Source organism: Manis pentadactyla, chromosome 12, assembly GCF_030020395.1.
Source record: "Manis pentadactyla isolate mManPen7 chromosome 12, mManPen7.hap1, whole genome shotgun sequence".
NCBI lineage: Eukaryota > Metazoa > Chordata > Mammalia > Pholidota > Manidae > Manis > Manis pentadactyla.
This window is the reverse complement of record NC_080030.1, coordinates 14,197,258-14,221,943: the sequence shown is the minus strand read 5'-3', so window position 1 is coordinate 14,221,943 and position 24,686 is coordinate 14,197,258. Positions and strand designations below refer to the sequence as shown.

Below are 24,686 nucleotides of genomic sequence, written 5' to 3'. Positions count from 1 at the left end.
AAATATGGGCAGCAAGCTCTTTGACTCTGCTCTTAGCAACAGTTTTTTTCTACCTCTCTCCCGAGTCGATGACAATAAAAGCTAAAATAAACAAATGGGACTCCATCCAACTAAAACGCTCTGTACTGTGAAGGACACCATCAACCATACAGAAGAATAATGTACTCAATGGTAGAAGATGTCTGCACATGACATATTCAATTTTGGGGTTAACATGTAAAACATACAAAGTACTCCCTACAACTACTAATGAAAACGTAATCCAATTTAAAAAATGGGCAGAGGACCTAGATAGGCATTTTTCCCAGGAAGACATGTAGATGGCCAACCGACACATGGAAAGAGTCTCAGTATCACTAATCGTCAGGGAAACACAAATCAAAACTACAATGAGATCTCAATTCAAATCTTTTAGAATGGAAGTTTGAATCGGAGACAAAAAGTAACTATACAAGGATGTGGAGAAAAAGGAACCCTTGATTGTTTGGGAATAGGAATTGGTGTATCCAATGTGAAGAACAGTATGGAGGCTCCTCAAACAATTCAAAATAAAACTCACATATAACCCAGCAATTTTGCTTTATGTATTTACCCCAAGAAAGTGAAAATACTAATTTCAAAGACATATGCATCTCTCTGTTCAATGCAGCTTTATTTACAATAGACAACATATGGGAACAGCCCAAATGTTGAAAGATACATGAATGGATAAACATATGAAACACACACGCGCACGCACACACAGTGGCATATTACTCAGGTTTCAAAAAGAAAAAAAAATCCTGCCATTTGGGACATCAACAATGTAAGTCTCCTTCAGAGCACTTGACCTTGACATGAAGTGCTGTGAACTGGACTTGCCCTCTGTGACGTTCTTCCCCATAAAACACAACTCCAAGTAATCACAAGAGAAACGTCACTTTAAGGGCGATCGGGGAAAAATTCTACAACATTAATGGCAAAGAATCTTGAAAATGGAAAAGACCATCCAAAACAAAGAAAGTCTCAGAAACGCCAACAACAAGGAGTGTCCGAAGGGGACGAGGTCACTGGATGTACTGAGGTGTCCTGAACTGGATCTGCGAGAAAGGGTCCAACTATGGAAATCTGAGGGAAAGAATCGATGGCGGATGGTGACAGTGCAGTGTCACTGTCTGTAACTGTAACAACGAACTGTAATGATGGTAGTAAGAGGGGAAGTGATCTGAGCAAATTGCGAAACCCTGCCCTATCTTTGCAAATTTTTTGTAATTCTGAAACTATCTTAAAATAAAAACGTACTAAAACATTTTCATAGTTCAACACTTACTATCTTTAAACTATATGCTAGAAATTACTATTGATTTTGATTCTCAACTAGTTCTACTGTTTTTTAAAAGTACTCTATGTCACAGAGAAATAATTAACCCAGGAAGATACATAATTTCCAAACTGTGTTACAGTTTTCACGTTCAATGGAGAATGCATGTGCATATTTACTTATTATACATAATTTTATTTGCAGGGTCTTTTTGAAGTCATTGTTTCACTGGTATGGTTGTGTCCTTGGGGTCCCTCTGAAAAAATGTCATCATAAATATATGTAGAGATTCAGATACTATGGTGTGTATTTTACTTCAAAGCTGAACATACTCAAAAGACTGCTTATAAGAACATAAAATAAAATGGTCCAGTGTGACTAGTTCACAAACTCCAAGAATACTTCTATATTTCAGCAGTAATGAAACAAAATCAAGTGTAATTCAAATACTCAGATTACAATAATGAGAACAGAACGTGTGACCATGAAGAGATTCTATGGTTCATCTTGATATTTTCCAAACAGAAAATGTCTAAAACATATTCAAACATCAGTTCCTAGGTGAAAGTGAGCAAACAGTGAAAAAAAATCTAATTAGAACTGGCAGACATTCCTGCAAATGATAGTACGTGTTGGTACACTGTGTGCCAGACCTCAGTGATACTTAAGTGATCACACAGAATTATTCAAAGCTAGAACACTGGTATGCTCCACAATTTGATATAACTTACTTGTTGATGTAATTTTTTATAGCTAATAATGTAGGTGAACATAAAAAGTGATCTGTTGCTTTATGCTTACAATTCAAAAGGAACATACACCGTGCCTAAGAAATCGGGTTAGATCTGAAATACAACTCAGAACAGAAAAAGTTAACGGTTTTCCTACACTTTTGATTGCATAAGAGAAGTAACCCCACGTGAATAATTCACAGGACAGGCTATGTTTAAGGTAAGAGCACTGCCAACACCACAGAAGCACGGCCTCTGAACAGCCCCAAAGGTTCGTCTAGCAGAGACGCGCACCACTGCCCCTCTCGGTCTACAATCACAGGAAACGCAAAAATAGGAAAGGAACATAGGATAGAGAAAACAACTGGCAAACAAACAGTGATCAGAAAGAGTAATTTTTCCACTAGCTTCTGAGGATATCCTGCCAAGTGTTTCTATGCAGTTTTAGAAAGATTTTCCTTGAAATGTGGTTGGGACCACTCTGAACCATGAAGTTAGTTAAGGTAAAAAATCAGGACAGGAGTGCAAAGAGCACCAATGGTGTGTCTCCTATGTATCACGCCAAGGTGTAGGGGCTTTATTTCTACTACATCACTTAATCTCGACATGATTTAATGTGACGTTACTCATCACTTTCATATATGAGTAAAAAATTACTTCAGAATCACATCCCTAAACAGAAATGCAAGGAAGTAAATATTCCTAGAATTCCTGCCACTTTCACCCAACTCCTTAGGCTCAGCACCTTTTTCATAGGAACGGAAAGAAACATAGCTCTAAAAGCTACTATTCCATTTCAAAGAGAACTCACTCACATCTAAGTGCCTAAATGCAGTGAAATGCCATGTTCACACCTTGACAGCACAGAGGGGAGCAGTTTCCCAGCAATCTAGCTGGCCTGCCAACTCAGCAACCAAAGGGCCACCAACCAACACCAGCCCTGGGTGTCCCCAAAAGGAGGCTCCTTTACCTGTGACTACCCATGCTCTCTGGAGAATGGCCACCAGGCCGGACCACGGGGGTGACATCAGCACACAGGCACAAAGACCTACGGGGCCTGCACCTGTCTCGGCCCCCGCAGGCCAGCCAGGGTGCTCCCTGTGTGGGGCCTCACATCCAGCACCTGGTCAGCCTCTCTCTCCATGAGGGCGTCCCCTTGCCTTGGAGCCTGGCTGACAGTGGTCAATCACCTCCTCTGCCAGGCCTACTGGGTTTCACCACTGCTTACCACCATGGCCTGCACCTTGACTTGATTTCCCTCTTGCCTTCCCACTAAGCAAGAGTCGCCTCAGAGCTCTGGATTTTTAGTGCGACCTTACCAGTGTGCTCCTACTTTACGCCTTTTGGGAGTTGTAATCTAGATCGTAGTTTTCTTTGCACAAGCTTTAGCATAGTGCACTCAGGATCATTCCTTGAGAGTCCCCTGCCTGTCCGATAAGTGCAGGGACTGTCTGATATCTCTCTGTCAGAGCTTTGGTCAGACTCAAGCCTGTTTCCCTTCCCTGGGGCTACAGGTAGGGAAATGACATAGCCCCAGGATGACTGCCTCTAAGGAAGGGAGGTCAATAGCATAGAATCATTTACATGTTGGACTCAGGTTTCAGCCTGACTACTGCACAGACTTCATTTACATTACACAGGAGAAAGTGGCCCACCCCTAACAAGATGGCTTTGAATGAGGAGCAAGCGAACTATTTCCAAAGCGAGAGATAAAATTCAAAGGCTGCCACGGACATTTATAGGGGGGGGTCCTATACACTTAAACACCTGTTTCTGCCATTGCCTGGGAATCACCGTGCTGGTCACCTATGGTAAGAAATCTGATCTGTGAGACAAGAGGTCAGAGGTCGTCTGTGACTCTCCCATAGGCAGCAGCCTAGCCGGAGGTTCACTCCGCGCCAACGGATCCATTGGCCGGAGCCGAGATCCAAGGACCACTGACTACTAGTCCGGTCTGCCGTCCCAGCCCGCAGCTTACGAGAGGAAAGCAGGAGCTCTGTGCAGCCACTGCCCGACATTCCCATCTATCGAGAGGAGGGGATCATGGACGGGAGACACCAGGAAACTTTCAGCAAGACTTAAGACTGGTAGCCGATGATAATTGTCTTTTACGTGGGTAACGGATGCACAGACACATTTTTATTAGATAAAAAGAACACCATGTAGACAGGAATAAAAGTGAAGCGTAGATCTCCTACCTTGTGGTGGTTGGCATCGGCTTCCGGGAAATCGATGAAGTTAGAAGAGAGTTAGGAACGCCCCCTGCCTCACTCAGAGGCCAGGGTGGCCTGGAGAAGCAGGCTGGAAGTCAGAGAGACAGAAAGAGGGACACGCCTCATGGATACCCAGTCGGGCAGTCGGGGTCTGATTCCAGACACGCGGGCCTTTGAGAAGCCGCTGAAGCACATCCTCAGCCTAGACTCTCGCAGGTGCCCACGGCCTTCCTCAGTCCCTGGCGTCCAAGGAGATGCCTCTGAAGGGGAATCCTGGCCTCCACTCAGGTGACTTTCCCGGCTCCCAAGGGAGACGGGGGATCCACTGAGGGAGACGCAGGGGAACCTGGCGCTCGAGACTTTGAGATCGGCAGCCGGGCTAGTCCCATTTAAGTGGCTGACGAGCGCCCGATGTTGTGTGCCAGGGACGGCTTCCGTCTATAAGGACAGTGAAGGAAAAGGCAGGCTTGGACGCTGATACTCACCTCCGAAGTTATCCCGGACGAGCCCCCAAAAATGGTGCAGCTTCTCACACCACAAGGGTATGAAACTAGAAATAAATGATGCAAGTAAAACGAAAAAGCGCACCATCACATGGAGGCTTAACAACATGCTCTTAAATAAACAATGGATCAATGACCAAATACAAACAGAGATCAAGCGATAGATGGAGACAAATGACAACAATTATTCAGTGATGCAAAATCTGTGGGACTCAGACAAGGCGGTGCTGAGAGGGAAGTATATTGCAATACAGGCCTACCTCAGGAAACAAGGACAATCCCATATATGCACTCTAAACTCAAAATTAACGAAACTAGAAAAAGAAGAACAAATGAGGCCCAAAGTCAGCAGGAGGAGGAACATAATAAAGATTAGAGCAGAAATAAGTAAAATTGAGAAGAATAAAACAATACAAAGAATCAGTGAAAACAGGAGCTGGTTCTTTGAGAAAATAAACAAAATACATAAACCCCTCACCAGACTAACCAAGGAAAAAAGAGAGTCTCCACACATAAACAGAATCCAAAGTCAGAAAGGAAAAATCACTACGGACACCACAGAAATACAAAGAATTATTAGAGAATACTATGAAAAATTATCTGCTAACAAACTGCATAACCTAGAGGAAATGGACAACTTTCTTGAAAAATACAATCTTCCAAGGCTAACCCAGGCAGAACAGAAAATCCAAACAGACCAATTACTAGCAATGAAATTGAACTGGTAATCAAACAACTTCCTAAGAACAAAACACCTGAGCCAGATGGCTTCAACGCTGAATTTTATCAAACATTTAGTGAAGATCTAATAGCCATCCTCCTCAAACTTCTCCAAAAAGTAGAAGAGGAAGGAATACTTCCAAACTCATTCTATGAGACCTGAATCACCCTAACACCAAAAACCAGGTAAAGACACAATAAAAAAAGAAAATTACAGACCAACATCCCTGACGAACATAGATGCAAAAATACTCAACAAAATATTAACTAACGGACTTCAAAAATACACCAGAAAGGTCATCCATCATGATCAAGTAGGATTTATTCCAGGGATGCAAGGATGGTTCAACATTTGAAAATCCATCAACATCATCCACTGCATCAGCAAAAAGGAGGACAAAAACCACATGATCATCTCCACAGACGCTGAAAACATATTCAACAAAATTCAACATCCATTCGTGATAAAAAACTCTCAACAAAATGGGTATAGAGGGCAAGTACCTCAACATAATAAAGGCCATTTATGACAAACCCACAGCCAACATCATACTTAACAGTGAGAAGCTGGAAGCATTTCCAGGATCGGGAACAAGACAAGGATGCCCACTTTACCCGCTTTTATTCAACATACTACTGAAGGTCCTCGCCGCGGCAATCAGACAAAACAAAGAAACAAAAGGCATCCAGATTGGTAAAGAAGAAGTCAAATTGTCCCGGTTTGCAGATCACATGATATTGTACATAAAAAGTCATAAAGAATCCACTCCAAAACTACTAGAACTAATCTCTGAATTCAGCAAAGTTGCAGGATACAAAGTTGATACACAGAAATCTGTTGCATTCCTGTACACTAACAATGAACTAGCAGAAAGAGTAATCAGGAAAACAATTCTATTCACAATTGCATCAAAAAGAATAAAATGCCTGGGAATAAACCTAACAAATTAAGTGAAAGGCCTGTACCCTGAAAACTATAAGACACTCTAAACAGAAATTAAAGAGGACACTAATAAATGGAAAAACTCATCCCATGCTCTTGGGTACGAAGAATTAATATTGTCAAAATAGCCATCCTGCCTAAAGCAATCTACAGATTCAATGCATTCCCTATGAAAATACCAACAGCATTCTTCAATGAACTGGAACAAATAGTTCAAAAATTCATATGGAACCACAAAACACCCGGACTAGCCAAAGCAATCCTCAGAAGGAAGAATAAAGCAGGGGGAATCTCGCTTCCCAACTTCAAGCTCTACTACAAACCCACAGTAATCAAGACAATTTGGTGCTGACACAAGAACAGACCCATAGACCAGGGGAACAGAATTGAGAGTCCAGATATTAACGCAAGCATATATGGTCAATTAATATACGATAAAGGAGCCATGGATACGCAATGGGGAAATGACAGCCTCTTCAACAGCTGGTGTTGGCAAAACTGGACAGCTACATGTAGGAGAATGAAACTGGATTATTGTCTAACCCCATATACAAAAGTAAACTCAAAATGTATTAAAGAAAGACCTGAATCTAAGTCATGAAACCAGAGCACTGTCAGGAAAAAACACAGGCAAAAATCTCTTAGACATAAACATGAGGAATTTCTTCATGAACATATCTCCCCAGGCAAGGGAAACAAAGGCAAAAATAAACAAGTGGCACTATATCAAACTAAGAAGCTTCTGTACAGCAAAGGATACCATCAGTAGAACAAAAAGACATGCTACAGTATGGGAGAATATATTCATAAATGACATATCCGATAAGGGGTTGGCATCCAAAGTATATAAAGAGCTCACGCACCTCAACAAACAAAAAGCAAATAATCCAATTAAAAATTGGGCAGAGTATCTGAACAGACACTTCTTAAAGAATAAATTCAGATGGTCAACACGCACATGAAAAGATGCTCCACCTTGCTAATTATAAGGGAAATTCAAATTGAAGCCACAATGAGGTATCACCTTACACCAGTTAGGATGGTCAGCATCCAAAAGACTAGGAACAACAAATGCTGGCGAGGATGTGGAGAAAAGGGAACCCTCCTACACTGCTGGGGGGAATGTGACCTAGTTCAACCATTGTGGAAAGCAATACGGAGGTTCCTCAAAAAACTAGAAATAGAAATACCATTTGACCCAGGAATTCCACTGCTAGGAATTTGCCCAAAGAAAACAACTTCTCAGATTCAAAAAGACATGTGCCACCCTTATGTTTACCGCAGCACTATTTAGAAGAGCCAAGATATGTAAGCAACCTAAGTGCCCATCAGTAGATGAATGGATAAAAGAAGAGGTGGTAAATATACAGAATTGAATACTACTCAGCCATAAGAAAGAAACAAATCCTCTCATTTGCAACAACATGGATGGAGCTAGAGGGTATTATGCTCCGTGAAATAAGCCAGGCGGACACAGACAAGTACCAAATGACTTCCCTCATTTGTGAAGTATAACAACAAAGAAAAAATGAAGGAACAAAGCAGCAGCAGACTCACAGAGCACCCATGCCTGGCGACCACATCCCAATACACCCACCAACCCCACCAGCCCCCTCCTCAGGGGGCCACGCGCACCACTGGCCCGCTCCTCAGGGGACCCCGCGCCAGCGCCCCGTCCTACCTTGAACCAGCGCCTGGAGCAAGTGCAGCTGGAGCGTCCGGAGCGGCCACCACCCGCGCCACCGGCCTGCGCTCAACTTTGTCGGGCTCTTGGGCGCCACGGTGCAGCAGAGCGGCCCGTTATCAGGCAGCGGCGGGCCTCCAGGAGCGCGGCGGCGGCGACGTTGTAAGCAGGGAGATTTCCTCAGAACGCCTTCGGCGTCGCCGCAGCCAGTGCCAGGGCCGCGCCGCGGCTCCTGAGGAGTCCGCCTGCAGTTGAGGACACGCCGCTGCCGTCGTCCTCCCCGCCGGGTGCAGGGAAGAAAGTGCGCCCTCCCAGGGGCTGCCGAAGCTGCTGATTGGCCGAGGGGAGGAGGCTCGCGGCCCCGCGCCCCGCCCCCACCCCCTCGCCTGTTTCCTAACTCGCTGACCCGCCCACTAGGAACGGCTTCCTGCACCGCCTCGCCCCCTAGGGACGTGCAGCAGGCCCTGCAGGTACTGCTACCCTTGACCCTTTGGTAACCACAAATCCAAAGCCTGTAAGGGCAGTAGGTACATATCAGTAATCACCCTAAATGTAAATGGACTGAATGCAGCAACCAAAAGACACAGAGTTACACAGTGGGTAAAAAAGCAATACCCATCTATATGCTGCCTACAAGAGACAACTTCAAACCCAAAGACATACAAAGACCAAAAGTGAAGGGATGGAAAAAGATGTTTCATGCAAACAATAGGGAGAAAAGAGCAGCAGTTGCAGTACCTGTATCACACAAAATGGACTTCAAGACAAAGAAGGCAACAAAGATGCATGAATGCAAAAGAAAATCTCACTTATCAGAACCAGCTCCAGAACAATGCCTAAATGTGCAGGACGTATTCATTCCTGCATTCAGCAATCCTTTACTGAACTAAATGCTAGACAACATAGAAACAGAAAAAGGAAGAGATTGCCCTTATCTCACAAAGCTAAAATAGTGTGAGAAAGGCATACAAATAAATTCTTATACTACAAATAAAACTCATTTAACATTTGGGGCATCTTTTAAAAGGAAAAGAACACAAAAATAAAAATACAAATTTAAATCCAAGAATGTCCAAGGGGTCGTAGGGTGAGAGAGGCCACTGAAGAGTAAGCTTCATGAGCTTCCTGGTAAATAAATTCACCTCTACTGAGCTAGAGCCAAGGAAGAGCCATCCATGAATTTCTTGCACTTGGCCGTCTGCTAGTTCTCAGGGATGCTGGTATGATCGATCTAGAAGCTGGCCCTCTTCCCTGTGTCTGTCTTTCACACACAGACACACCCACACATACTTTCCACAATCCCTTCTCTTCCCTCCTGTGTTGTCTTGGAGGAGACGGGTCATTTTCTAGGTGACTACAAAATTCTTATAATTATATATCTAATTAATGTAAAATATTTACAAGACAGTGTTAATTGTATTCCACAATGAATTTTATTTTGGTGCAAAAATGTACTTCTCCTCTGCTTCAAAAGCATTTTTTATGTAGAAAAGCATTGAGATAAAAGAGTATCAGGGTCCCCCTCCGTCCGCCCCCGCCCTCCCCGCGAAGCCGCGGGGCCCGGGCCGAGGCAGTAAAGGTGGTGGGACGGCAGCGGCGGCGGCTCCTCCTCCTCAGGCTCAGCTAAGAGGGGCGGGAGCAGCTGCGCACTGCCCTTCGTTCGGGCGGCACCGCCCTCCCCGCGCCCGTCCGCGCGCTCCTCCCCGCGGAGCCGAGCCCACTCCCCGCCGCCGCCGACTGCTCGGTGCTGGAGAATCTGGTAGAAGCACCATTGTAGGGCAAATGAGGACCCTGCATGTTAATGGAGTTAATGGAGAGGGAGGCACAGAGGACCCGCAGGCTGCAAGGAGCGACCACGAAGGAATATATCATCCCAGATGATGGCTGCAGGTTCTCAACTTCCCGGCGATGACCTGTCACACTTTGCATGCTGGAATTAGCCCGTCTTAGAAACTTCTAATAAGAATACTATTCTGAGGGGCGGAAGATGGCGGCGTGAGCAGAGCAGCGGAAATCTCCTCCCCAAACCACATATATCTATGAAAATATAACAAAGACAACCCTTCCTAGAATAAAGACCAGAGGACACAGGACAATATCCAGACCACATCCGCACCTGAGAGAACCCAGCGCCTCGCGAAGGGGGTAAGATACAAGCCCCGGCCCGGCGGGAGCCGAGCGCCCCTCCCCCCAGCTCCCGGGGGGAGAAGAATAGGCAGAGCGGGAGGGAGACGGAGCCCAGGACTGCCGAACACCCAGCCCCAGCCATCCGGACCAGAGTGCAGACACAGTACGTGCCCAGGGGGCCCTGGATGCGAGGGAAACAGGGCAGCAAGAACAGTGAGCGTGTACCGGAGGCCGGAGGACATAAGAAAAGCGCGCGACCATTTTTTTTTTCCTGTTTTGTTTTGGCCAGCGCTTTTTGGAAGTCTTAAAGGGATAGGGACCCCAATACTAGGGAAACAGGGCAGCAAGACCGGTGAGCAGATGCCTGAGGCTGGTGCTGGAGAATAAAGAAAAACGAGCGGCCACTTTTTTTCTTTTTTAATTAAAAAAAAATTTTTTTTTTTAATTTAAATTTTTTTTTTTTTTGGTGGTTATTGTTTTGTTTTGGCGGGTGCTTTTTGGAAGTCTTAAAGGGGCAGGGCGGGTCACTTAATCCAGGGGTAGGGAATCCGGGGATCTCTGGGCACTCTAACCCCTGGGCTGCAGGGAGCAGGGAGGCCCCTCACGGAGATAAATAGCGTCCAGGCCGCTCCCCCTCCAACGCGACTCCACCACTTTGGAGCAGAGGCCCGAACCAGGCCACGCCCACAGCAACAGCGGAGATAAACTCCATAGCAGCCGGGCAGGAAGCAGAAACACTGTCTGTGCACAGCTGCTCAGCACAAGCCACTAGAGGTCGCTGTTCTCCAAGGAAAGGAGGGCCACAAACCAACAAGAAGGGAAGTTCTTCCAGCCGTCACTCGTCCCAGCTCTGCAAACTATTCCTATCACCATGAAAAGGCAAAGCTACAGGCTGACAAAGATCACAGAGACAACACCAGAGAAGGAGACAGACCTAACCAGTCTTCCTGAAAAAGAATTCAAAATAAGAATCATAAACATGCTGACAGAGATGCAGAGAAATACGCAAGAGAAATGGGATGAAGTCCGGAGGGAGATCACAGATGCCAGAAAGGAGATCGCAGAAACGAAACAAACTCTGGAAGGGTTTATACGCAGAACGGATAGGATGCAAGAGGCCATTGATGGAATTGAAACCACAGAACAGGAACGCATAGAAGCTGACAGAGAGAGAGACAAAAGGATCTCCAGGAATGAAACAATGTTAAGAGAACTGTGTGACCAATCCAAAAGGAACAATATCCGTATTATAGGGGTTCCAGAAGAAGAAGAGAGAGGAAAAGAGATGGAAAGTATCTTAGAAGAAATAATTGCTGAAAAAACTTCCCCAAACTGGGGGAGGAAATAATCGAACAGACCACGGAAATACACAGAACCCCCAACAGAAAGGATCCAAGGAGGACAACACCAAGACACATAATATTTAAAATGGCAAAGATCAAGGACAAAGAAAGAGTTTTAAAGGCAGCTAGAGAGAAACAGGTCACCTATAAAGGAAAACCCATCAGGCTAACATCAGACTTCTCGACAGAAACCCTACAAGCCAGAAGAGAATGGCATGATATATTTAATACAATGAAACAGAAGGGCCTTGAACCAAGGATACTGTATCCAGCACGACTATCATTCAAATATGACGGTGGGATTAAACAATTCCCAGACAAACAAAAGCTGAGGGGATTTGCTTCCCACAAACCAGCTCTACAGAACATCTTACAGGGACTGCTCTAATTGGGAGCACTCCTAGAAAGAGCACAGAACAAAACACCCAACATATGAAGAATCGAGGAGGAGGAATAAGAAGGGAGAGAAGAAAAGAATCTCCAGACAGTGTATATAACAGCTCAATAAGCGAGCTAAGTTAGGCAGTAAGATACTAAAGAGGCTAACCTTGAACCTTTGGTAACCACAAATTTAAAGCCTGCAATGTACATATCTTTCAATAGTCACCCTAAATGTAAATGGGCTGAATGCACCAATCAAAAGACACAGAGTAATAGAATGGATAAAAAAGCAAGATCCATCTATATGCTGCTTACAAGAGACTCACCTCAAACCCAAAGACGCGCACAGACTTAAAGTCAAGGGATGGAAAAAGATATTTCAAGCAAACAACAGAGAGAAGAAAGCAGGTGTTGCAATTCTGGTATCAGACAAAACAGACTTCAAAATAAAGAAAGTAACAAAAGACAAAGAAGGACATTACATAATGATAAAGGGCTCAGTCCATCAAGAGGATATAACCATTATAAATATATATGCACCCAATACAGGAGCACCAACATACCTGAAACAAATATTAATAGAACTAAAGGAGGAAGTAGAATGCAATGCATTCATTCTAGGAGACTTCAACACACCACTCACTCCGAAGGACAGATCCACCAGACAGAAAATAAGTAAGGACACAGAGGCACTGAACAACACACTAGAACAGATGGACCTAATAGACATCTACAGAACTCTACATCCAAAAGCAACAGGATACACATTCTTCTCAAGTGCACATGGAACATTCTCCAGAATAGACCACATACTAGGACACAAAAAGAGCCTCAGAAAATTCCAAAAGATTGAAACCCTACCAACCAACTTTTCAGACCACAAAGGCATTAAACTAGAAATAAACTGTTCAAAAAAAGCAAAAAGGCTCACAAACACATGGAGGCTAAACAACACGCTCCTAAATAATCAATGGATCAATGACCAAATCAAAATGGAGATCCAGCAATATATGGAAACAAATGACAACAACAACACTAAGACCCAACTTCTGTGGGACACAGCAAAAGCAGTCTTAAGAGGAAAGTATATAGCAATCCAAGCATATTTAAAAAAGGAAGAGCAATCCCAAATGAACGGTCTAATGTCACAACTATCGAAATTGGAAAAAGAAGAACAAATGAGGCCTAAGGTCAGCAGAAGGAGGGACATAATAAAGATCAGAGAAGAAATAAATAAAATTGAGAAGAATAAACCAATAGCAAAAATCAATGAAACCAAGAGCTGGTTTTTCGAGAAAATAAAGAAAATAGATAAGCCTCTAGCCAGACTGATTAAGAGGAAAAGAGAGTCAACACAAATCAACAGTATCAGAAACGAGAAAGGAAAAATCACGACGGACCCCACAGAAATACAAAGAATTATTAGAGACTACTATGAAAACCTATATGCTAACAAGCTGGGAAACCTAGGAGAAATGGACAACTTCCTAGAAAAATACAACCTTCCAAGACTGACCCAAAAAGAAACAGAAAATCTAAACAGACCAATTACCAGCAACGAAATTGAAGCGGTAATCCAAAAACTACCAAAGAACAAAACCCCCGGGCCAGATGGATTTACCTCGGAATTTTATCAGACATACAGGGAAGACATAATACCCATTCTCCTTAAAGTTTTCCAAGAAATAGAAGAGGAGGGGATACTCCCAAACTCATTCTATGAAGCTAACATCACCCTAATACCAAAACCAGGCAAAGACACCACCAAAAAAGAAAACTACAGACCAATATCCCTGATGAACGTAGATGCAAAAATACTCAACAAAATTTTAGCAAACCGAATTCAAAAATACATCAAAACCATCGTACACCATGACCAAGTGGGATTCATCCCAGGGATGCAAGGATGGCACAACGTTCGAAAGTCCATCAATATCATCCACCACATCAACAAAAAGAAAGACAAAAACCACATGATCATCTCCATAGATGCTGAAAAAGCATTTGACAAAGTTCAACATCCATTCATGATAAAAACTCTCAGCAAAATGGGAATAGAGGGCAAGTACCTCAACATAATAAAGGACATCTATGAAAAACCCACAGCCAACATTATATTGAATAGCGAGAAGCTGAAAGCATTTCCGCTGAGATCGGGAACTAGACAGGGATGCCCACTCTCCCCACTGTTATTTAACATAGTACTGGAGGTCCTAGCCACGGCAATCAGACAAAACAAAAAAATACAAGGAATCCAGATTGGCAAAGAAGAAGTCAGACTGTCACTATTTGCAGATGACATGATACTGTACATAAAAAACCCTAAAGACTCCACCCCAGAACTACTAGAACTGATATCGGAATACAGCAAAGTTGCAGGATACAAAATCAACACACAGAAATCTGTGGCTTTCCTATATACCAACAATGAACCAACAGAAAGAGAAATCAGGAAAACAACTCCATTCACAATTGCATCAAAAAAAATAAAATACCTAGGAATAAACCTAACCGAAGAAGTGAAAGACTTATACTCTGAAAACTACAAGTCACTCTTAAAAGAAATTAAAGGGAACACTAACAGATGGAAACGCATCCCATGCTCATGGCTAGGAAGAATTAATATCGTCAAAATGGCCATCCTGCCCAAAGCAATATACAAATTTGATGCAATCCCTATGAAACTACCAGCAACATTCTTCAATGAACTGGAACAAATAATTCAAAAATTCATATGGAACCACCAAAGACCCCGAATACCCAAAGCAATCCTGAGAAAGAAGAATAAAGTAGGGGGGATCTCACTCCCCAACTTCAAGCTCTATTATAAAGCCATAGTAATCAAGACAATTTGGTACTGGCACAAGAACAGAGCCACAGACCAATGGAACAGACTAGACAATCCAGACATTAACCCAGACATATATGGTCAATTAATATTTGATAAAGGAGCCATGGACATACAATGGCAAAATGACAGTCTCCTCAACAGATGGTGCTGGCAAAACTGGACAGCTACATGTAGGAGAATGAAACTGGACCATTGTCTAACCCCATATACAAAAGTAAACTCAAAATGGATCAAAGACCTGAATGTAAGTCACGAAACCATTAAACTCTTGGAAGAAAACATAGGCACAAACCTCTTAGACATAAACATGAGTGACCTCTTCTTGAACATATCTCCCCGGGCAAGGAAAACAACAGCAAAAATGAACAAGTGGGACTATATTAAGCTGAAAAGCTTCTGTACAGCAAAAGATACCATCAATAGAACAAAAAGGATCCCTACAGTATGGGAGAATATATTTGAAAATGACACATCCGATAAAGGCTTGACGTCCAGAATATATAAAGAGCTCACACGCCTCAACAAACAAAAAACAAATAACCCAATTAAAAAATGGGCAGAGGAACTGAACAGACAGTTCTCCAAAAAAGAAATACAGATGGCCAACAGACACATGAAAAGATGCTCCACATCGCGAATTATCAGAGAAATGCAAATTAAAACTACAATGAGGTATCACCTCACACCAGTAAGGATGGCTGCCATCGAAAAGACAAACAACAACAAATGTTGGCGAGGCTGTGGAGAAAGGGGAACCCTCCTACACTGCTGGTGGGAATGTAAACTTGTTCAACCATTGTGGAAAGCAGTATGGAGGTACATCAAAATGCTCAAAACAGACATACCATTTGACCCAGGAATTGCACTCCTAGGAATTTACCCTAAGAATGCAGCAATCAAGTATGAGAAAGACCAATGTACTCCTATTTTATCGCAGCACTATTTACAATAGCCAAGAATTGGAAGCAACCTAAATGTCCATCGATAGATGAATGGATAAAGAAGAGGTGGTACATATACACAATGGAATACTACTCAGCCATAAGAAAAGGGCAAATCCAATCATTTGCAGCAACATGGATGGAGCTGGAGGGTATTATGCTCAGTGAAACAAGCCAAGCGGAGAAATAGAAATACCAAATGATTTCACTCATCTGTGGAATATAAGAACAAAGGAAAAACTGAAGGAACAAAACAGCAACAGAATCACAGAACTCAAGAATGGACTAACAGGTACCAAAGGGAAAGGGACTGGGGAGGATGGGTGGGTAGGGAGGGATAAGGGGGGGCAGAAAAAGAGGGGTATTAAGATTAGCATCCATAGCGGGGTGGGAGAAAGGGGAGGGCTGTACAACACAGAGAAGACAAGTAGTGATTCTACAACAGTTTGCTACGCTGATGGACAGTGACTGTAAAGGAGTATATAGGGGGGACCTGGTATAGGGGAGAGCCTAGTAAACAAAGTATTCGTCATATAAGTGTAGATTAATGAAGAAAAAAAAAAAAGCAGTTCCTATGTGGTGACCTCTAATGAGTTCTACACAATGATATAAAGGGCATATAAAAGTGTAGGCAAAGGGTCTGTTTGTGTTTATACAGAGGATCAAAGCCTAATTTGGCTACCCCGAAAATGAACTAAGATACGATATGAAAAAGAACTTCCAACATCAGCACTCTCGGGAAGACTCATGACAGAAGATGATCAGCAAAAAAAAAAACTCCAACAAAGATCCACGCACTGTCACAGGTGTAGATGCACTCATCCCACCAGTTCCTGGACTTGCCATGGGAATGATGAAGGAGATATCTAAGCTGGCCTGTGCATACAGTAAAACAAAAAATTGGACTGGATCTATAATGTTGGAACTCAACCAAGAATTAGGAGAAGTGCAAATTGTAGCACTCCAAAATCTTACAACCACAGACTATTTATCGTTAAAAGAACATATGGGATATGAACAGTCCCCAGGAATGGGTTGTTCTAGTTTATATGAATTCTCTCAGACTGTTTAAGTTCAGTCGGATAATATCCACCATATCATAGGTAAGTTTTCACAAATGCCTAAGGTGCCTAACTGGTTTTCTTGGTTTCACTGGAGATGGCTGGTAATTACAGGTATGCTTTGGTTAGGTAACTATATTCCTATTATGTTAATGTGTGTGCACAATTTAATTAGTAGTTTAAAACCTATCCATGCTGAAGTTACTCTACAAGAAGATATGTCAAAGAAATAATCAATCTTCCCAGGTTTTCCTATGCCTGCTACTTCTATAGCTTTTCTTCTTCCTACCTAATCACAACCTTTAAATAGAACTTGTGCCACATGTCGAATTTCTCGAGTATCATAATTCTTCCAAGTGGTAAAGACACCTCAAGACAAATGCTGGGCATAGAAGCCACAGGGCATAAATATGCAAAGAAGTAAAAAGCTAACCTTTTCAAACAATAAGGCTTCTCTCTCACTTACCAACTTAACATTTCCCTGTATGGCCCCGGAAGATGACTGGTTAGCCAGAGACAGGTAAGATTCCTCAAGGGAGGAACAACCTAAGACAGGCACAGTCGCAGGGGGCCATCTGGTGAGAAAATGGGGAGCAGCAGAGGGAGGCTTAGAACCTCCCCCCTCATATTCTGAGAGAAATCTTCTGCATACATGGATGTTTATTGCCCTCGTCTAGCTCAGATTAACACATAGTCTACAGGCACACACCTGATCATCTACATTTGCTCTCCTACAACACTAAACTCTGTTTTCTACCTTTATCTCGTATCTACCTACCACTTCAGCATTTTATTAAAAATAATAGTAATAGAGAAATGTGGTATCCACATATAAATCAAGTTTAAAAATCAAATGAATATTCATATTTGAACTGACTGTGTATAGTTCATAATGCATGAACAAAACCGAAAGCTTCTGTGATGACTGCCCTTGCACTGTTCACCACGTAACTTATTCACTATGTAAGAATTTGTACTCCATGTAAGAATTTGTTCGTTATGCATCAGAAGATTGGAGACTGATGAAAATTAGGCTTTGGGTGGATTAATGATTGTGCATTGACTATTGACCCCCCTATACAGAAATTTATTGTGGTTAACAACTATTTGATCAATAAATATGAGAGATGCCCTCACAAAATATATATATATATATATATATATGTATATATAAACACACTTCCAATTGTAAAATAAATAAGTAACCGGGATGTAACGTATCGCATGAGGAATATAGTCAAAATATTGTAACAACTTGGTATGGTGATAGCTGGTACCTAGAATTAACATGTATATAAATGTTGAATCACTGTGTTGTACACCTGAAACTAATGTAATGTAATACTGTTGTCAATTGTCAATTACCCTTCAATAAAAAATAAAAAAATAAAAAAAATAAAAAATAAAAAAAAGATTAGCATCCATAGGGGGGTGGGAGAAAGGGGAGGGCTGTACAACACAGAGAAGGCAAGTAGGGATTCTACAACATTTTGCTATGCGGATGGACAGTGAGTGTAAAGGGGTTTATAGGGGGGACCTGGTATAGGGGAGAGCCTAGTAAACATAATATTCGTCATGTAAGTGTAGATTAGTGATACCAAAAAAAAAAAAAAAAGGGCAGTTCCTGTGTGGTAACCTCCAATGAGTTCTACACAAGAGTATAAAGGGCATATAAAAGTGTAGGCAAAGGGTCTGTTTGTGTTTATACAGAGGACCAAAGCCTCATTGGGCTACCCCGAAAATGAACTAAGATACAATATGAAAAAGAACTTCCAACATCAGCACTCTCTGGAAGACTCATGCCAGAAGATGATCATCAAAAAACACCAACAAAGATCCACGCACTGCTACAGCTGTAGATGCACCCATCCCACCAGTCCCTGGACTTGCCATGGGAATGAGGAAGGAGATATCTAAGCTGGCCTGTGCATACAGTAAAACAACAAATTTGACTGGATCTGTACTGTTGGAACTCAATCAAGAATTAGGAGAAGGGCAAATTGTAGCGCTCCAAAATCTTACAACTACAGACTATTTACTGTTAAAAGAACATAAGGGATGTGAACATTCCCCAGGAATGGGTTGTTTTAATTTGCCTGATTTCTCTCAGACTGTTCAGGTTCAGTTGGACCATATCCACCATATCATAGATAAGTTTTCACAAATGCCTAAGGTGCCTAACTGGTTTTCTTGGTTTCACTGGAGATGGCTGGTAATTACAGGTATGCTTTGGTTATGCAACTATACTCCTATTATGTTAATGTGTGTGTGCAATTTAAGTAGTAGCTTAAAACCTATACATGCTGAAGTTACTCTACAAGAAGATATGCCAAAGAAATAATCAATCTTCCCATGTTTTCTTCCGCTTGCTACTTCTATAGCTTTTCTTCTTCCTTCCTAATTCCAACCCTTAAATAGAATTCGTGCCTCATATCAAATTTACCGAGTATCATAATTCTTCCAAGTGGTAAAGATACCTCAAGACAAATGCTGGATATAGAAGCTACAGGGCATAAATATGCAAAGAAATAAAAAGCTAACCATTTCAAACAATAAGGCTTCTCTCTCACTTACCAACTTTACATTTCCCTGTATGGCCCCGGAAGATGACTGGTTAGCCAGAGACGGGTAAGATTCCTCAAGGGAGGAACAACCTAAGACAGGCACAGTCGCAGGGGGGTCATCAGGTGAGAAATTGGGGATCAACAGAGGTGAGGCTTAGAACCTCACCCCCCCTGTCCTGAGAGAAATCTTCTGCATACATGGATGTTTTATTGCCCTGGTCTAGCTTGGATTAACACATAGTCTACAGGCACACACCTGATCATCTACATTTGCTCTCTTACAACACTAAACTATGTTTTCTACCTTTATCTCGTATCTACCTACCACTTCAGCATTTTATTAAAAATAATAATAGTAAAGAGAGAAATGGGGTATCCACATATAAATCAAGTATAAAAATCAAATGAGTGTTCATATTTGAACTGACTGTTTATAGTTCATAATGCATGAGCAAAACCGAAGGTTTCTGTGATGGCTGCCCTTGTACTGTTCACCATGTAAGAACTTATTCACTATGTAAGAATTTGTTCTCCATGTAAGAACTTGTTTGTTATGCCTCAGAAGATTGGAGACTGACGAAAATTAGGCTTGGGGTGGATTAATGATTGTGCATTGAGCATTGACTCCCCTATACAGAATTTTATTGTTGTGAACAACCATTTGATCAATAAATATGAGAGATGCCCTCACAAAAACAAAACAAAACAAAAAAAAAATGTATACACTTCTAATGGTAAAATAATAAGTAACCGGGATTTAATGAATATAGTCAAGATATTGTAACAGCTTGGTATGGTGATAGCTGGTACCTAGAATTGTCATGTATATAAATGTTGAATCACTATGTTGTACAGCTGAAACTAATGTAATGTAATACCGTGTGTCAACTACCCTTCAATAAAAAAATAATTATCTACAAAAAAAAAAAAAAGAATACTATTCTGTTTTCGCTGGGGGGTGGAGGGGAATGGGGACCAGACACCTAACCTCTAAAAATAACTGATGGTGGCAGAGAATGTCATTTTTATAGGATTGTCATACATTTAAGAAGAAACAAGTTTAAAATATTGGGCCATGAGCCAGCATTTAAGAGGCAGGTGGGGAAAAAAAAGAATTTTAGGAAAAGAGACAGAGAAAGTTCTGCCACTGAGCTATTACCTGAGTCTCAGGAATGGGTTTCAAGATAATGCGGGGATCCGTGCTCCCTAGGCATGAGGACTGTAAAGAGGGCACTTCCTATGACACTTAGGAAGGCACTGGGGTATCTGGGGCACTTTCATAAGATTGGTGGTGAGGTGGGAAGGAGGTGGATTCCATGAGCTGATAACTGAGAAAGAATTGAGTGTTTGGTGGTAAGAGGAAAGGAAAAGTCAAAAGCAAGGCTTGGTCACGGCTACTCTGTTAGAATGGGGAAGGATGCTGTTCATGGAGGAAACGGGACCTGTGGGACCTGGCATTTGGCAGGGCGAGCACAGCAATAGGACAAGAGACAGAAAGAATCCGTAACCGTTTAATGCAAGTTTCTTAGGTAAGAGGAAAACAAGTACATTTTAGAAGAAAAAAATGAGGTTTAGAAAATACATATGAAGTTCTTGACATTCTGAAGTAGAACTATACAGCTTTAGTACCCATAGTAATAAACACACACTGATGGAAATCCTAGCACATTGCCGGCACTAGTGGGTCTACTTATTATCATGAAAATTAAGTGATAGTGAATCTCCCCCTCATTCTGTTAGACTGTCTTTTGAAAGCAACAAAAATAATAACAGAACAAAAGAGCATTTAATTCCAAAGCAAGATAAGTGACACCTAAGTAAAAGTGACTTTCCCTCTTAGCTGTAAAACCAGGGCTGGCTTTGGTCAGTCTTAAACGCAGGAGTCTCAACTGGACTGACAGAATTTTTGTGCCTGAATCCATCAGCCCCTATGGGATCTCAGAGATTTCAGTCCACTCTGGAACCAAAGATCACTCACAAATGCTAATCCATACATATTCTTAGATATCCAGCTGTATACCTAGGGTCCAGGATCACCCGAAGAATTTCTCTGGGCCCCAAAGAATCCTACATGCTGGGTAAGACCCTAGGCAAGACCCAGAGCTCCTTGAATGAGGTGGTTTCCATCTTGAACCTATGGGAAAGAGTTGGAACAAATCCAATCTTTATGATTAAGCAGAAAAGACAACATTTTCCATAAGAATGTTATCTTCTGCAGGGCTGGCCACCAGTTATGTTTTGGACAGTCATTTGGTTTTTGTCAAGTTAGCTAATTGTTAGCTAATGTCATCTTTAAAAAGATGACATGACTTTTTTAGTTGGTCATACTTGTGAGGTTCTTTTCCCAAATGAATGGGAATTGAAAGATATAACACACAGATACACAAAATTCCCCAAATATACAGTGCGTTGAAAGTTGGTCCATAGCAGAAAGACTGAATTCTAGGCCTGGGTCCAGGGGTGGAGATGACTATTACATTCCACTGAGAACTCCACGCTTGACTCTTCACTTAAAACTAAAAATCCCAAGTCAGGTCAGATGCATGAAGTATTGGTCTCTAACATGAGGAGGAACTGAAAAGAAAAGGGGGGGTTAGGGAAGTAGTCATAAAGATTTAGTAAGCAACTGAGAAGGAATTATGTGGGAAAGAAGGAAAAAAAAATAACTATGGTGTTATTAAATGCCTGGGCCAGATACAGAATGTTGTGGGTCCGTGTTTCATTCCATAAAGCCCAGTTATCATGATGACATTATGAAGTAATTAGCTATGTACGATATACTCTGTTTTGGAAATGCTTTCTACCAGATGCCTTTTATGGCACATACCAAAGAAAAGAGTTAATTCGTTAAATTACTCTGTTTAGACATTCGAAGTCCTAAATCATCACTCGTGACATTAAATTTATATTTGAACATCATTATGAATGTCACAGGGGTAAATCTTTTCACAATAATGAATAAAGTGCCTCTTGAAAGATGTTAACTTTAGAGAGGATCTTGTGGGATGGCTCTTAAAAGACAGAGCTCTGACTCTCTTGGCTGTAGATTACATGTACACAGAATGTGAACCTCAGATACCTATGGAGAGATCCCTTTGCGTTTGCTGTATGGATATGGACAATGGGAAGGTAGAAGAAGATTAGAGGAATTAAAGCTAAATTCAAAGCTAGTTCTAGGGTGGTTACCGGGAGGGAGCAATTTGCTGCAATGACCACATACAGATTTACTGCTGGTCTGTGAAGTAAACAGTAATCTTATGGGGAGAGAAGCCTTAGATTATGCCCAGGCTGCAAAGGGGTTTTTCACTCTCTGTTAATAATGCTTGCAGAGTTTGCAGGTTTTCAACCATTACCGTTTTGTTAGAACATCCTTGCTAAAATAAAACCGCACTGTTTTATGGGTCTCTCTGACACCTCCCAAGAATCCAAGAGAGGAAATGGAGACAATCAATGTCATCTAGGTGAAACTTGCAGAGGCAATTTAGGGAAAAATGTCATTATCCTTTCTGGGGTTTTACCATTTTACAAAAGTTATTACCTCACCTCTTAAAGTATTGAGAGATTATACTTATTAGTCAAGATTTTTATGTTATGTGTTTGTTCTTGGAAAGGCTTATTTCAACAGAAGTTAACCCAAGTGTCATGCCTGGTATCATAATCATCATTATCACTTTAAAATTTGGTCAATGAACTTTAGTATGCAAATACAACAGGTATGCACAGTCTTACGTGCATATGAAAGTAATTCTCTTTATCCTCATTTACTCATCTGCTAACAAAATGTATGCAATTGGCTATGATGAGACAGGCACAGTGCTAGAGATAATAATATGGAACTTGAAATCATCACAGTGTTTGCCATCAAAGAGATTAACGCCCAGTGGGAACAGATAGTTGTTTAAAAAAAATACAGAAACAATGATATAGCAATAACAAACTGGAAGAAATATTATGGAGATACAAAGTGTGATAGGAGATTGAGTCGGTTTCCCAAGGTAATGGAAAGGTCTTCCAAGCAACTGGAATTCAAATGGAGCTTGAAAGGCAAGTGGCATTAGGCAAAGTGTAGTAGCTGTAGAAAAATTGAGCAGAAGAAACAGCAAGTGCAAAGGCCCGGAGGCCCAAAAGAATGGCAAATGTTAGAGGCTTGTTGCAAAGAGACCTCCTTGAATGAACTACAGAGTGAAGGATGAAGCGCAATGAGATAAGGCTGGAGTTAGGCCCAGCCTAACCCTTCAAGGCCATTAGATCTGATTCTGGTAAGCAAAGGGTGACTGGGTTAGATTTGCATTTCAAAAAGAGTACTCTGACTGCTATATTCTGCAAAGTATTTGGAGGGATCAAGATTCCAGGGAGAAACCTTTGCTGTGGTCAAAGCAAAGCAAAGATGAAGGCTTGGATTTGGGTGGTATTAGGTGAAGAGGGATAAAAGGAGACTAATGTCAAAATCACAGAACTTGGGCATGGGCTGGATGCAGTAAAGGTGCCAAAGATGACTGTCAGAAGTGGGGAGTCATTGATTAATGGAAAATGGTAATATCAGAACCAGGCTTTTTATACCTATCCTGTTCTATCTGAAATTCATTCCATGCAAAACTATTCAGTGCTTACTGGATGTAAAGTGTGGCTCTGAGGATTCTAAGGGATAGCAATATGAAAAAAGTGGACAGAAAATATATCATCTCTGGCCTTTAATGGACTCACATTCAAATAGAGATGATGCTTCTCATCGCCAAAACAGAAAAGAGAAACAACTACACACCCACACACGTGAATGTATCCACACACAGAAATACAGGTGTATGTACACATGTATGTTTGTATATGTGTATGTACATATATATGTATATATAAATTTGAGTTATTTGCATAACACATGTGAATTAAATATATGGCAAGTGGATTGAGGAAGATAAAGATAATTAGCGTGGAGGTGAGGAAGAGAAATTGAAAGTTGCATGAGATGGTGTTCTTAAAATAAATGAAAATGTTTTGAAAACTATGAAGTCTTCCTTCCTGATTACAAGAGATTTATGACACCAGCCTATTTATCAGAGTCCATAAAAAGAAATTAGGCACTAGTATTCAGCTATATAATCCATTTTTAATCTATGATATATCCCTACAATCATAAAAGTAGTCATTAATAATGATAAATAATAACAGTAATCATTGGTGTGTAGTCATTTTTTAAAACCATAGACATAAGTAGAAAAACATAAACATAGATTTCATTTAAATGTTCATTTGAATGTTACCTTTTTCATATTTGGGGGGTGTTCTACACTCACAATTTTTTAAATCAAATTGACTCTTTTCCTGGC

At 41.5% G+C, this 24,686-nt stretch overlaps 1 protein-coding gene and 1 long non-coding RNA gene across 3 annotated transcripts in view; both read right to left on the bottom strand.

Annotated features, from left to right (window-relative positions):
* The window catches only part of LOC130680073 (uncharacterized), a 195,579-nt gene extending 187,112 nt beyond the window's left edge, over positions 1 to 8,467 (bottom strand). Inside the window, exons 1-3 of one of the 2 annotated variants that reach the window (XR_008993085.1) lie at positions 8,092 to 8,467; positions 4,730 to 4,794; positions 4,230 to 4,332 (exon numbers count right to left, since the gene is read on the bottom strand). This is a non-coding gene — a long non-coding RNA (uncharacterized LOC130680073). Of the gene's footprint in view, positions 1 to 4,229; positions 4,683 to 4,729; positions 4,795 to 8,091 lie in introns of both variants that reach the window. The other variant, XR_008993084.1, reaches the window with a different exon arrangement.
* A 12,250-nt stretch (positions 8,468 to 20,717) lies between these two features.
* Positions 20,718 to 24,686, bottom strand: part of LOC130679732 (uncharacterized) — a 36,000-nt gene continuing 32,031 nt past the window's right edge. The window contains exon 7 of the mRNA XM_057489170.1: positions 20,718 to 21,496. Within this exon, the coding sequence (XP_057345153.1) occupies positions 21,430 to 21,496 (67 nt within the window). The 3' untranslated portion in view covers positions 20,718 to 21,429. The remainder of the gene's footprint in view (positions 21,497 to 24,686) is intronic.